The following is a 14,408-nucleotide window of genomic DNA, read 5'->3' on the forward strand; positions in this document are numbered from 1 at the left end:
TAAAATTATGCAGCCATTATCTAAAATAGAAAAAACTTAAAATAATAACATTTAAGAGTATTTTAGACATAATGCAATTCCACTGTCAACAACAAACACAGTACAAGTTTTTTGACAAATCTATAAATAATGTGAACAAGTACACAGTCACCCAGAATCTATCATAAGACTACCAGATTAACTTCGTACAGTAGTACACACAGTTATCCAAAAGCCAGGATAGGAGCACTAAAGTAGTCATGTCTGAAGTCTCTGGATGTGTTTAAATTAGTAGACAGTATACAAAAATCAATTAAAGAGAATTAGAGTGATTTTGTACAAGCCTACATAGTTCAGAAGTCTGAATAAGTCTGTGTACTAGTATTCTGTTATGTTACAAAAACAAAATAATTATCTGATTGCAAAATTTTTCAAAGTGCATGCTTCCATATTAAATGTTTATTAAAATAATGGTAAATATAATTTGATGATACTTTCTTATTTTCGGTCCTGCACAATTCTATTTGTAGTGTTTATTTTCTATTATTATGGCAATTTCTTGTATGTGTATTTAACTTATTAAGTGAAATAGTGTTTTTTATACCATGAAAGATATTTATTGGTGATAAATTTTCAAATGATTTTTGTATTAAAAGCATAATACTAATTTTGAAATTTTGATCCAATAAAATCAACTCTGCATTTGTAATTTTATTATGTAATGAAGCACTTGTGTCTGACCTGTTCAGTTTGAACTAGAGCTATTTCTCTACAGAAATAAACCTTGAAAGTAAATTTGAAACACTTAGAATTTGTAATTATAAAAAGAAATTCTTATAATTTTTTTCTGAACTCTGTTAACATAAATCTTTAATTTAGTTAAAAGTAAAAATAGGGTTTCAAGATTTTAACCTTAAAAATAATGTGTTTTAATAGCCATAATATGTTATTCTAATTTGAGCAGTATCACTGAAGTTACAGTAATTATTTTAATTAAAAGTAGCATATTAAAATTAGCATGTAATGTTATGCTTTTACTTCAAAGGAAAATGTACTAAATTATTGACAGGCATTATTGTTGTTTAATATATAGCTCTAGATCTGTCTGAGTTTCCATCTCTGACCAACAGAGGACCTCAAGAATCAAACACCTCCAGTTTAGCTCCTAGCATCATCCAAGGTAGACCACCTTATGGTAAGCTAAAAAGTAATCTTAAAGTTCAAAGTTTATTCAACAAAAAAACAGTAAACTAAAGTAAGTAATAATACGCTACAAAGTAGAGCATGCGTAACTATAGAAGTCATGACAAAATCATGTTAATATCTGATTTTTAGGCAAATAAGCAGATGTCATGATAGACTCAATCAAAACATGAATCATATTTTCAGTTACAGAAGGAAAAAAAAGACTATATTAAAACTACACAAAAATGATAAAAGTTAGTAATAAATTAGCATAGCATGAGTGTCATAAATTGTTGTGTAAAACTAGTGTATTCATGAAACAAGCCATTTATAACGTATTTAACTCTTTCCAGATCACAAAGCACCTTTTTGGTTTTGAATGCACACCTGCAGATCCAATTTTAAAGTTTAAGAACAAATATAGTAATTCTATCTATTTCAACAGCTTTTAACTCAAAAATATTTTAGAATTAATATTTTTGTTTAAAGAAAAATGGAAAAAATATTTTCAAACTTGCATTATTGTACAGCTTTGAGGAGTCTCACTTTTAACCATCCAAGCATGGGTTGGTCATTTTACACAACCTTGAAAATGAAGATACTTTGAAGATAGATAGAACACTAAGTTACTAAGTGTATCATCACAACCTTGGCATGCTTTTGATAAACATTACAAGTCTGTAGTATGCAAAAATTTGAATTTCTAAAGCATTTACTGATTGCAAGCTGATTTTATGCTAAGAATAAAAATAGTTCTTTTTGTCTGATACATTTCATTCGCTTAATCTCTTGAACTTCCTATTATATTTATATTTTATTTTCTATACCATAACACAAACTGTAGCTAAATAATAATATTGTAAAATTTTAATATTGTGAAATAAAATGAACAATACTTTTTTTCCATCTTTGAATGAATTGTCACCATATTTTAAATGTCATTATTTTCAGAATTTCAGCTGTTATCTTTTCACACATATTTCTTAATTTTATAGTTTTATTGCATGGCTTGTACGATGTTAGTTTCTTAAGAGCATCATGTCACATCAGCAGATTTACATACACTTTACATATGCATACAAACAACTCTGGTTGATGCACTTGTAGTTACCGAAGCCTTTGTTTTTCTAGTTCTTTAGCTCTTTCTATTAGATAAAAAAAATGTATGTCAATTTAGAATATGTGGTTTTGAAAACTGTCTTGAAATTTTAGTTGGCTTCTTTCATTGGTTGGGAAACTTCATTTCTCACAAACAGAGAAGTTAACCTTTGAAATTTAATCTTAGAATTGTTAAAAATTATGACTAGGATAAGTCAGCCAGAGTAGCTTCTATAATATTAGTTATACAAACTAAAAGGAGAATTCAGGATACAGACGCATCACGTGACACACAGAAATAAAAATTGAAAGCTTTTTAAATTTTCCTTTTGAAAATAATAAATTAAAACTTAAATAGTATAAAATTTGAACTATAAACTACACTCTCATGCTAAATTTATTGATAAACATTGATAATATAGTTGTTTAAAGTAAATTTTGAATGTCACTCCTTGAAACATTGTGACATGCAGAGAAGAGACAGACTCATATTTAGAAGGTTAAACAAAGCACTTATAAAGTTTTTAGAATTTTTCAGCCCATCTTAAAACACAGGTATTTATTTGCTAAAAAACTATCATCTTCTGAGAATACAAGTAGGCATGTCTTGTTTCTTTTGCAATTTTCCTTCTTTTTTTTTAAAGTTTTATTATAGCTGACCTTCATTCCCATTATAATATCATATGTAGCCCAAACAATCACTAATGAAGCACAGGTTTGAAGTAGCCACTGGCAGATTTTAAATACCCTTGAATAGAGAAGATTATAAACAGTTTATATCAATGGAAAGTGGTGTGAGCAGTAACTTTTGATTTCATGGGAAAATTAATGCATGGATTTTTTTAACAACAGAGATGAACGAAAGAATTTAATGAGATGTTGATTTATGCTCTTGCTGGGTTTCTTACACTAGTTTAGTAATTAGACTAAGTTCAAAGAACAATAAATCAATAAAATTAAATGAAAGCATGTGAAAGGGATGAGGCTTAAAGCTCTTAGGATAAATGAATTTCTGTTACAGTCTATAGTCATTCTAGAATAAAATGTATTTTTGATTTCATATTTTTCAGCTTTCACTACATTTTGCTGCAGTCATATTTAGGATAGAAAAAATTAGAGAAAGTATAAAGTTTTACTGAAACAAACTTGCTATTGTTCAGACTTTTAAGATGAAAAGTTTTTTTTTTAAAACATGAAAATTACCTTGTACTGAGACTTGTCAGAGTCCGAGCCAGACTGAATTCGTAAACTCACAGGCAAATCTTTATCAAAAATATTCTATTAAGAAATGTAATTTCTTATGTACAACAGACTTTACTAAAAGATAGCCACATTTTATGGAAATACATGCAGTAAATTAGAGTAAACATTACCTCTGACCCTATGCACATAGGGCTAAACTGAAGTTGTGAAAAAATTAGTTCTAAGATGAAAAGACACTTTTAATGTTTTTTTCAAAAGGGTGTTTAACAACAAAATTTTTGAAATTTCAGATCATAAAAAAATGATAGAATAAATTAATTATTCAAAGAAACTAGTTATTTAGTAAGGTTTTAAATAAGTTTCATGCAATTTGGTTAAGTATTTCCACCGTGAGAAGAAGAAAGTCAAGGATATTAATAACTACCTATCCAGGAAACATTAAAAATGTGTAAAGATTTTGAATTTCTAATAGTTTTATTCAGATTATTTCCATTTGTCACAATTTCACCAATTTTTTTCCAATGTTTGTATAAAATATATACTTATTAATATGTTTGTGATAATTTCAGTTTTAAAACTAAAATCATTCACTTTGTAAATTCTTATATGCCAGAGTAACAACATGTTAAAAATAAATTTTATGATTATCCATTATTTTCATAAACAAAGGAAGGTTTATTGTGCTCACAGAAAATGGTGAAGGTAACCATATGTACCTTAATTTCTTTGCATTTATGACCCAAAACATTAGTGCATGTCAGGTTTTATGTATGGGCTGGATTCTTTACAGTAGATGCCTGTGACTTGTTGGCAATAAATTTCAACAATAAATAGCACACAGTCCACTTATTTTAAAATAATGTATTTTAACAAATGAAACGTATATAGAAATGTTTGTAACAATGTTGGTTATCATAGTTGTATCCAGAGCTTTAAATGATATTTATTTTTTCATTGAAGTTCACACAGGTTGGTTCAGTTACTTTAGAACACAATTTGACAAGATGAGTTACTCTTCTCTACTGTGTTATTACAATACAGTCTGTGATAATTTCACTTTAAATATCACAACTATATGTTCTTTTTGATTAAACTCACTCACAATCACACAAGTTAGAGTTATCTGTGGAACTAAATTTTTTATGTGTATTTATATCCCAACAGAGGTCTAGAACATTCCACACACTAGCAGAATATATGGTGCAATAATACTCAATTAAAACAATGTGAAAAATGTAGGAGGCTCTAGTAACATGATGCAATAATATATCTATCACCAATTCATAACTATTAAACTACACAATGTATGGTTCACAAACAGTTATGTAAACAAACCTGCAATAAACTATTGCATCTAAAAATAACTAAATTTAACACTCGTGTGATATAAATTATCTAAATCGTAACATTTGCATTATATTTAAACTGAAACAGTTGTGTATATCTAACAGTGCAAATAGAACATTAGAATACACAAATCTTCAGTACAAAGTTCTAAGTTTATTTAAATGAATATTTTCCTCAGTATAAGTGTTTAAAGAAGACATGTTAACATGTACTATGAAATGATCATTAATATCTAGAATAATAGTATCTGCTGTAAAGGAATAAATTTAATCATTTAATTATTTCTGAAGCACATTCTTCTTGATTATTTCAACATTTTTTCCAGAACTATTTTCATATTCTGATTATTGTTTTAAAACCTTATTTTCTTAATTAAAAAGCTTCTTTTGCTAGTTTGGTTTGCTTGATTTTAAGTTCAAAGGGAAGGTCAGTAACTAAAGATATTTTTTAATCCTTTCAAATTCTTTTACTACATGTTCTGCATTTTCGTTCTCACTAGTCTGTTGAATTCCACAGGTTTATTTTTCCTTGATAAATTTCCATTGTTATAATTTTATCAGTTAATCCATGTTTAGTAACTTCTAAGTACTTCTTAGCTTCATTACCTTTTTGCTGAAATAGTAGTTGTTTCTGATGCTGAAACTAGATACTGTTTAGAAAGTATGTATTTGGTTCCATGGAATTTAGTTAAGAATGTCCATTGTGAGAAGAAAAAATTGGAGGATATTAGTGACCCGCTTCCTTTTTTGAAGGGAATGTAGTTTCTTGAACATTTATATCATGTGTTGTTGGCATTTCAAGTTCAGAGTAGTTGAACAGTAAAAGATAATGAGTTGGAGTCACGGTTATCTTCAGAAAAATAGTTGAAGATTAAAGGTGGACAACAAGTGTTGTTCTTGTTTTATTTCTATTGACAGTTGTCATTTTTATAGTTATAGCTTAAAATATTTTGAGGGTGAGCAAAAAAGTAACCAAAATAATAGATGTTATAAGTGTTCAAAATGCTAATAAGTTGATATCAGGAAATATTAGAGGTTGGTTGAGATTCATTTATAGTAATCTTAATGATAATCATATTTATTATAATTAAAAAGTTACTTCTCATCAAAAAATAATTGCTCTTTTTAGTCTGTTTGTGGTACAACTACTCTTGGCTCTCCTTTAATAAGTATGTATGAACTTGTTGTAACTGTAAAGAAGTTATGCTAACTGTTTTGACTTCAGCATATGATTGTGGCATTTCTTTCTGAATTCTGTAGTTGGAATGGTCAAACAACCACCAAATGAGTCCAGTGAATTTCACATACATAATGAAGATTTTCCTGCTTTACCTGGGTCTCAAAGTGAGTCCCTTTTTATAGTTTTTCAGTTTGTGCATAGATCAGTATACAAACTTTGTTGTTACTGTGTTAAACAAAAGTATCTTAGAAACAATTTACTGAACAAATGTTAAGATTCAAACATATGATAACAAATATGTGAAATGACCAGTTTTAGATCAGTGACTTTTGTGCTAAAAAACCATTACATTTTTTGTAGTTAAGAAGCATTTTATGTAAGATATTGAAATTTGAGAGAATTTGCAGGAAAAAGAACTGCATTTCAAACAATGCAATGTGACATTTGAGCTTTTTCCTTAAATTATCTACAAAATAACCTGTAAGTGAAATGTTCAGATTCAGGATTTTGTTTTGGATAAAGTAAAAAAAGAAGTTTAAACTATTAATTCTAATTTCAATTTTGCCCCCTCAAATTTTTGATTTTTTTAAGGGAAATAGAAATATTTAACTTCCCACTTTCATTATTAAAACTTGTCAATATACAAAACAAAGCTGCAAAGCTGTGTTTTTTTTTAACATGTTTGTTGCTCATTTCTAGCCCAAATAGCTTAAAAACAGTGAATTTATGAAACTATCAATTTCAAAAATTGTAAAATTCAATCCATTGTACTTTGGTTTTTACAACTTTGAACCTTCAAAGCTAACAAAATCATAAATATATCCTTTGAAAGCTGGAATTTTCTTTCTCAGTCTATTTGACATGAAGCCCCCTTATGGATTGTAAATCTATAAGTGTGGCTATTATGTCAGAGGCTTTTCATGATTGCATATCTACAAATCTATTTTATGGTTTTATTTTTTGTGCTACTTATAACTAATAATTTTAATTTTACTGGTTTCCCTGCTTGCTTGTTTATTTTACTGAATTAAGTACCTTAGCAGTTTCATTTCTCTTTATAAAAAAAATCCCATTTCTTATTTAACACTAATGGTATCTTATTGTAGACTTTACCCAGATATGAACTTAGAAATCTGAGAGGGGGATTATTTTTGAAATAGTTCTTCATAATTTCTAAAAGCTTAGAAATTATGTACAGCTGTTTCAAAAAAGTTAATTTTATAAATAGAGTAAATATCTAATTATATTAGTTTTAACAATATGAATAACATATCAGTTTTTAAACTTTTTGGAGCGGATTGGAAGATTGAAACCACATTTACAAAAAAAAAAGACTAATCACGCTCCAGAAAAAATGATTTTATTCAAACCCAACATTTTATCTGAAGTGTGATTAATTATTTTCTTGTAAACATAAATATACAAAACATTTTGTTGCAAAATTTATTTAAACATAGTTGGCTAATGCCTATGATTGTATTATTGCTAATAAGCATATGTGAAACTTGGCTTACATAATGGCATAGAATACAATTATGCCATGTAGTTGTTTTTATCTTCTTATAAGCTGTAAATTAACAAAAATATCTTATTGAAGAGTAAAAACATTTAATGGTTTATGTTTGAAGTGTCTGTGTTGGATATTTTAATTTCTGACTTTTTAATCTTTATGAATGCATGTGCAGAAGTGGCTGAAATGATGCAACTGGGCTGGAAAGCGTTAATTGGCATGTCAGTTAAGTCTATTTAACACATTGACTTGATGAATCATACACATGTTATTTTAAAGTAAGACTGTTTTCAAAGTGACTGGTAATAAATGACCTGCATAATTTATACCTATATAAGATAACTTGTTACTTAAGTATTAATAATGGTCACTGTCATTAAGATTCTCAAACTCATCAATCAATTTAACTGGATGTCTAAATTAGGAAAACTACGTATAGAGATTTTACTTGTTCAATATTAAACTAGTAATTTTGTAATCTGTAGCAAGGTTCGAATGTTATGTACATTATTAAAAAATATAACATGATTGAAATGTATTTATTTTCCAGTTAATGTTTTTTTTTTTTACCATTGATTAACACACTCATTAACACTTTGCATTTTAGTTATTTTGACATGATCAATTCATACTAATTTCCTTCGGTGTGAATTCTAAATTGACTTTTGTTATCATCAAGTCATTTGTCACTTGTCAGATCAAGTTTATATTGCATAGTTTTTGTTTAAATTACAGAAGATATAAGTATTTTTCTTATTTATTTTCAAGATATTGCTTTGTCTTTCCCTTTTTTCATATCTAATTCAATAAAAGTTTATTTAAGCTTTATTAATTACAGAAAGATAAATTTTAAAATTGACATGTATAGACAATTTAACAGATATGTTCTCTTAGAATCTTTCATAATTAACATAGGGGAAGTTTTCCATATTTTATAAACTACTCTATTTTGTTTTAAGTGCTTATGTTGTAAATGTTTCTTCTTGGCAGGTCAAGAAAGTAATCCAAGATGATGTTAATAAAGTGGTAAGTGTTATTCATATAAAACATGGTTTATATATTTTACAGGTATATTTTTTCACAGAAATATTTAAATATATATATAGCTCTTCATCAGTTATTAACTCACATGAATGAATTAGATGCTGTAAAGGGTAGTTTTTTTCTCTATCCATCTCTCTTTGTTTTGCTGTGTTATCTATCAGCATGAAATTGCAATGTAAATGTTGTCTGAATTAGTTTTATTCAGTGGTTTCTGTAACCAAATATTTTTGTGTTAAGAAGATGTTACGGCCAAGTTCACGCACAAATACTTGAGATGAAATGACACGATATTTGTCCATCCTCTGATTCTTTTGGTGGCACAATTTATGAATAAAAAATTTCAATTGATTTTGTTTTAATGAAGCAAATTTTTAGTGTTTTTCCTAAGCATTGGGCAATCTAAAGGTTTTGTTAAAATACTCTGGTTCTCTAATTTCCATTCTGGATAATGTTCTTTATGTTAAGACCATTATCTTGACCAGTAATGACAATGTTCACTTTAGAGATATGCTACAGTTAGACATTTATGGTGGTTTTCTTGTTTATAATAAAATAATTTCTTTAATGAAGGTAGTGATAAATTTTCTTCTAAGATATCACCAGCCAAGTGGTTTATGTAGAACTTCTTGTTGTCAGCTTTTCTCTTAAAGAAGTAACATTTAAGCAGGTTCATGCTTTACAGGTTTTGTGCATTTAATTTTTTCCTAGTTACATACCTTTCTGAATTCATTGGATTATGGTAGAAAGAAACATATTACTTTTGTTTGAAGAAAGAAAGAAATTTACTTGGAAAGATTATATTTTAGGGTGTGTCAATAAAGTTTCATAATTTTGACCAGTGTTGTCTTCAGGAATAAATTAATTTTTCTTAAATGATACCACTATATCATCTTCATGAGCATTTTGGCCTTCTAAGGATCTTGAATACTTCAGAAATTCCTCGTTTAGATTTGTGCAATGTGTACTGATACACAAGGTTAGCAGTTCTACACTGGCTCTAAATCATAGATGTCTGTGTACTAATGAACAAGATTAGCAGTTCTACATTGGCTTTATCTGGATTGAATGTCGGTGTACTAATGAACCAAATTAGCAGTTCTACACTGGTTCTAAATTATAGATTGTTGTGTACTAATGAACAAAATTAGCAGTTCTACACTGGCTCTAAATCATGATGTCTGTGTACTAATGAACAAAATTAGCAGTTCTACACTGGCTCTAAATCATAGATGCCTGTGTACTAAAGCACAAGATTAGCAGTTCTACACTGGCTGCAAATAATGGATGTCTATGTACTAAAGCACAAAATTAGCAGTTCTACACTGGCTGCAAATAATGGATGTCTGTGTACTAAAGCACAAGATTAGCAGTTCTACACTGACTGTAAATAATGGATCTCTGTGTGCTAAAGCACAAGATTAGCAGTTCTATGCTGGCTCTATATCGTGGATGTATATGAACTAATTTACATATATTTAGATATTTCAGTTGTGTGCCAATACAAAAGGTTGCCTTAGTTGTTCTTTCCTGGCTTTGTATAACCGTGTGCTAGCATACAAGGTTACTCGAATAGTGATACACTGACTTCTTGGAGCCTGTATAATAGTTAACACATGTCTAGAAATTTTGGCTGTGTACTAATATATTCAAGTAATTTAGTGCTCTTATCCTGGCTTTTTGATAAATATGTGTACTTGTGGATGTACTTACCTTGATGGCCTTAGTTTAGTTTTTAGTTACTGTGTACCACTTCATTGATTGACATGGATACCATTTGTGTACTAATACTCAGGATATCAGCTTGCATGGATATCATGGCTGTAACCCTTTCATAACTTAAAAATGTAACATGTCTTTATTTAGTTCATGTAGTAAAATGGTGTCCCGAGGAGTTTTGATTGAGATTAAGATTAAGTAATCATAAAGAAAATTAATTCTTGGTTAGATACCGCTGATTGTTTATGTTGTGACCTGATCATATTTACTTTGATAGTTGCTGATATGAGGTTGTTGAAGTTTGTTTTATACGTATTATGATTTATAGCACAGCCAGTGAAAAGCTGAGTAATACAAAATCAGGTTTCATCTTGTGCTGATGTGATATTGGAATAAAGTTTCTCATTTCAAAGTGAAATAGTTACATCCATTCTTTATTTCTCCTGATAAAGTTTGATTTGTTCATGCTCTGCATATAATTTCTTAGAACTTCCCGTTATTTGAATCTTAATGGCTAATTTGTTTGATCCAGTTATTCTAAAAAACAAATATTTATCAGTTAGTTTTGTACCAATGTATAAAACTGCATATATTGAGATTTGTTTATCAGCTGTGAAATAAAATTGGGGTCTTCAGACCTTATCATGAGGTTGTGCATGTACATTTCAAATGTATAACAATACACAATTTAAGATAATTACCATTGGTTCGGTTATAGTTGTAGTATGGATTTGAATCTGTGGGAAAAATGCTAATTGGAGAAAAAATGTATAAAGAAAATGATACATATTAAGCAGAGAACTCCTAATTTGAGAAATATTAGTTCTAAACAAAAACCCATACTAAGAATTTCCAAATATAAATCATCCCAACTAAATGGTTTAGTACCTTATTTTATGAAAACCAACAACTGACTAAACACAATTATTAGAGAAAAGTGTATAAACATTTGTTTAGTATCTTTCAAATATATCTGATGTATTTTGGTTTAGTTGTATCACTGAAAAGTATTTCATAGTTCGTACGAATATCGTGCTGCATTTCAGGTAGCTATTAGTCAAAGTATGGCTATTAAACAGGTGGTATGATGAAAACTTTGTTATTAACTGTGTAATTGCAAAAATAGGTGTTTGAAAAGCCATTTATATTATTTATATTTTACTTAAATTTCATAATTTTTTTTTGTTTTCTGTCTAAAAGGTTTTCATTCAACTTTATTTGACTAGCTTGTGAAACTGATAAAAAGTTTTTGAATGGATTAACATGTATAAATGATTTATTTTGATATAAAAAAAATGCCTAACATTAAGGCTTTAAGAACAGTGTGGCTGCAAGTGAATGACAACAGGTGAAGTACCTATTAGTATACTATGACTCAAGATTTTTTCAACAGATGGGTCTAAAATGCAAAGACAACACAGAGTGCCTACAGAATCTGTTTCTTGAATGGGTTAAGTAATCACAACAGTATGTTCTTCAAGAGTAGCATGCACTCTTATGATACAACATTCCATTTGTATTGAATATTTTAGAGGCATAACTTTCATATTTAGGGAAATGAGGACTTTCACACTATTTAAGAGTATATGTAGTGCTGACCAAAAATTATTGTTTGTTCCTTTACATGACAAAATTTCAACAGTCCCCCTTTTTTTTTAATAAAAAAGACTCACTAGACCAGTGTACTTGACTATGCTGTTGAAAGTTTTTCTTCCATAGTTGGAAACTAATGCCATCATTGGCATATGTTTTTATTTCCAGCAAGTTGAGCCATTTTTCATTTTACTTGTCAAAAAGTATTGGGCAGTACTCTGTCCAACTGCTGGATTGGCCATATGAAATTATTAACCTGAGAGTTATGGATATAATATTGCTGAATGTGTGATTGTGAGGCACAGCAGATGCACAGTTTACACCTCCCATTCAGCTACACTGATTTCAAGGATCATACATAGAAACAATTAATATAGTTCCAAGATGTATGTTTCATCAATGCCATTAATGTCTGCAGAAGTGTGTAGTTAGGTCAGTGAAGGCTATTTGGAAGTTCTGTAAAAATGTGAGGCTATGTAGACCAATACGTACTTTACTGCATTCTTGTTTCAAAAGCTGTTAAGTTTGAAAATGTGTTTAACCATTTGTAAGCTGTATATTGTGAAAGCATAAGCTTTGGACTTGTTAGCAGTTGTTAAAATACAAACATTTATTATAAAGGATTACCTCAATGAACAAATGAATGAAAAAACTATTAGCTTTTAAAATATTCATCAATGTTAGTGTGAAAAACTTTCCTTGTTACAAATTTTTTTTTTTTTTTACAAAAGTCTAAATGTAATTAAGAACATTACATACAGTATGTATTTTAAATACTACTAATATTTTCTTCTCATAATCTGAGATTTTATGCAGAAATAACTATAGCTTCACAACCAAATATGCAGATGTAAGATTTGTAGTTTGATTTAGATAATGAAATTATAATTGTTTTCGTGTTATATGTTTCCTGAGCTTTATTGAAGTGTTATGCCCAATTATAATAAGTTATCAAAAAATTTAAGAGTGTAATAGTGGAGCTCTTTTACTTGTTGTGGATTATATTAAACTTTATCTTTGGTAGTAACTTTAGTTGGTAATAATTTTAAATTTTATTATTATGTAAAAGAAAATATCTTGCTATCAATACTAATAAAGCTAGTTAATTCACATGTGATTATTTGTATTAAAATTGCAATGCAAGGCCCCCTCATGGCTCAGTAGTGTAATTTTTTTTGGGGGGTATAATGTTAAGAAATTGGGGTTTGATTCCCACTGTTGGCACAGTTTGGATATCCCATTATGTTAGTTTGTGCTAAGAACGAAAAAATTATGTTTACACAAAGTTTTAAAGAAACTTATGTAGATAAATACTTGTTCTTTAATATCAGTAACATTTTGTCCAACTGCTTATGTTATTTTGATAATTGATTACAGAAAAAGAACCACTTAGACTGAAGGACTTTAAAAGACAAAATTAAGTGAGGCATGAAACATTTTACATATGTAAGCAATTGGAATAGTCCTGTTAATAATGATACAAAAAAAGTTTTTTTTCAGATGTGTGTGTGTGCAGTTTATTTTTAAAATGCACAGTGGATGAGATAATTCTAATGTGTTCACTTATTTCTTAAAGAATATTTTTTCATTATATGTAGGCAAAGATGTAAGTTTGCATTGTTTACTTAGTGCTTTCAAGTGTGATTATTGAATAACAATAGATGTCTATCAGTGAAATTACCAACAAGTTTTTTCGAGTAGAATCTGGTTTTAGCACACTTTTATAAAGCAGATTCCCCAATTAGAACAAATTGAAATCTTATCATACTCTTCATAGATCATTCTTAAGTAAGTAATTACCGTATGTTATTTCCAGTGTAGTTTATTTTACAGAATAGGAATACATTTTGCATTGAATTCATGCCATTTTGTACACGTTGTTTTATAAAAATGCAGAAGGATTTTTGTGTTTTTAAAAATACATGATTCTCTATTGGAAGTGCTACACAGTCATATAATAACAATTTTGTACAAGTATATTAAAAACAGTTACCTTTGGTTGACCCTTGTTATGTTTAAATTATCTTTTGTCTTGTTCTCGGTGATTACAGCAAAATAACTGTTTGAATTAGAGACAGCATATTATTAACCATTAATGATGCTCCTACATCCTCCCATTAATCCTGTTATTAAATAAAGTATTTGTTCTTTTCCAATTCTCATGTGTGAAACTGAAATACAGTGGTCCTTTTTAAAAGGAGGCATGTAGTTAAGTGAAACTCAAAACAAGCATTCTCAGGTATAATAGACAGTTACAAGAAGATATGGATGAAATCATATGCCAATCTGAGTTTGCCAAACAGGAGTCAATTAATCACCCCCCCCCCTATTTTCTCACTGGGTTTACATGAACCTCAGCCTCAACAACCTTAATTACTAAAAATATAGATTTCCACTAAAACAAATTTTAAAACTCCCATATAAATTAACTATGTCTTGAACATGAACCTTTATTAGAGATGGGATCAGTATGTATTTAAAACTAAGCAGGTTTATAAACACAACTAACTGAGTAAGTAAAATTTTAAGAAAAATTATAATCTTAATTAAGATT

The 14,408-nt window shown here is 28.7% G+C and overlaps 1 protein-coding gene and 1 long non-coding RNA gene across 2 annotated transcripts in view; one reads left to right on the plus strand and one right to left on the minus strand.

The window, feature by feature from the left end:
- Positions 1 to 1,072: 1,072 nt before the first annotated feature.
- LOC106467579 lies at positions 1,073 to 8,527 on the plus strand. The gene is made up of 3 exons (XR_001291342.2): positions 1,073 to 1,174; positions 6,072 to 6,155; positions 8,492 to 8,527. It is a non-coding gene; the product is annotated as an uncharacterized LOC106467579 (long non-coding RNA).
- Positions 8,528 to 10,029: 1,502 nt separating this feature from the next.
- The window catches only part of LOC106467575, a 9,854-nt gene continuing 5,475 nt past the window's right edge, over positions 10,030 to 14,408 (minus strand). Inside the window, exon 3 of the mRNA XM_013927937.2 lies at positions 10,030 to 10,140. Coding sequence (XP_013783391.2) covers positions 10,030 to 10,140 — 111 coding nt within the window. The remainder of the gene's footprint in view (positions 10,141 to 14,408) is intronic.

Source organism: Limulus polyphemus, unplaced genomic scaffold (genome assembly GCF_000517525.1).
Source record: "Limulus polyphemus unplaced genomic scaffold, Limulus_polyphemus-2.1.2 Scaffold2668, whole genome shotgun sequence".
Taxonomy (NCBI): Eukaryota; Metazoa; Arthropoda; class Merostomata; order Xiphosura; family Limulidae; genus Limulus; species Limulus polyphemus.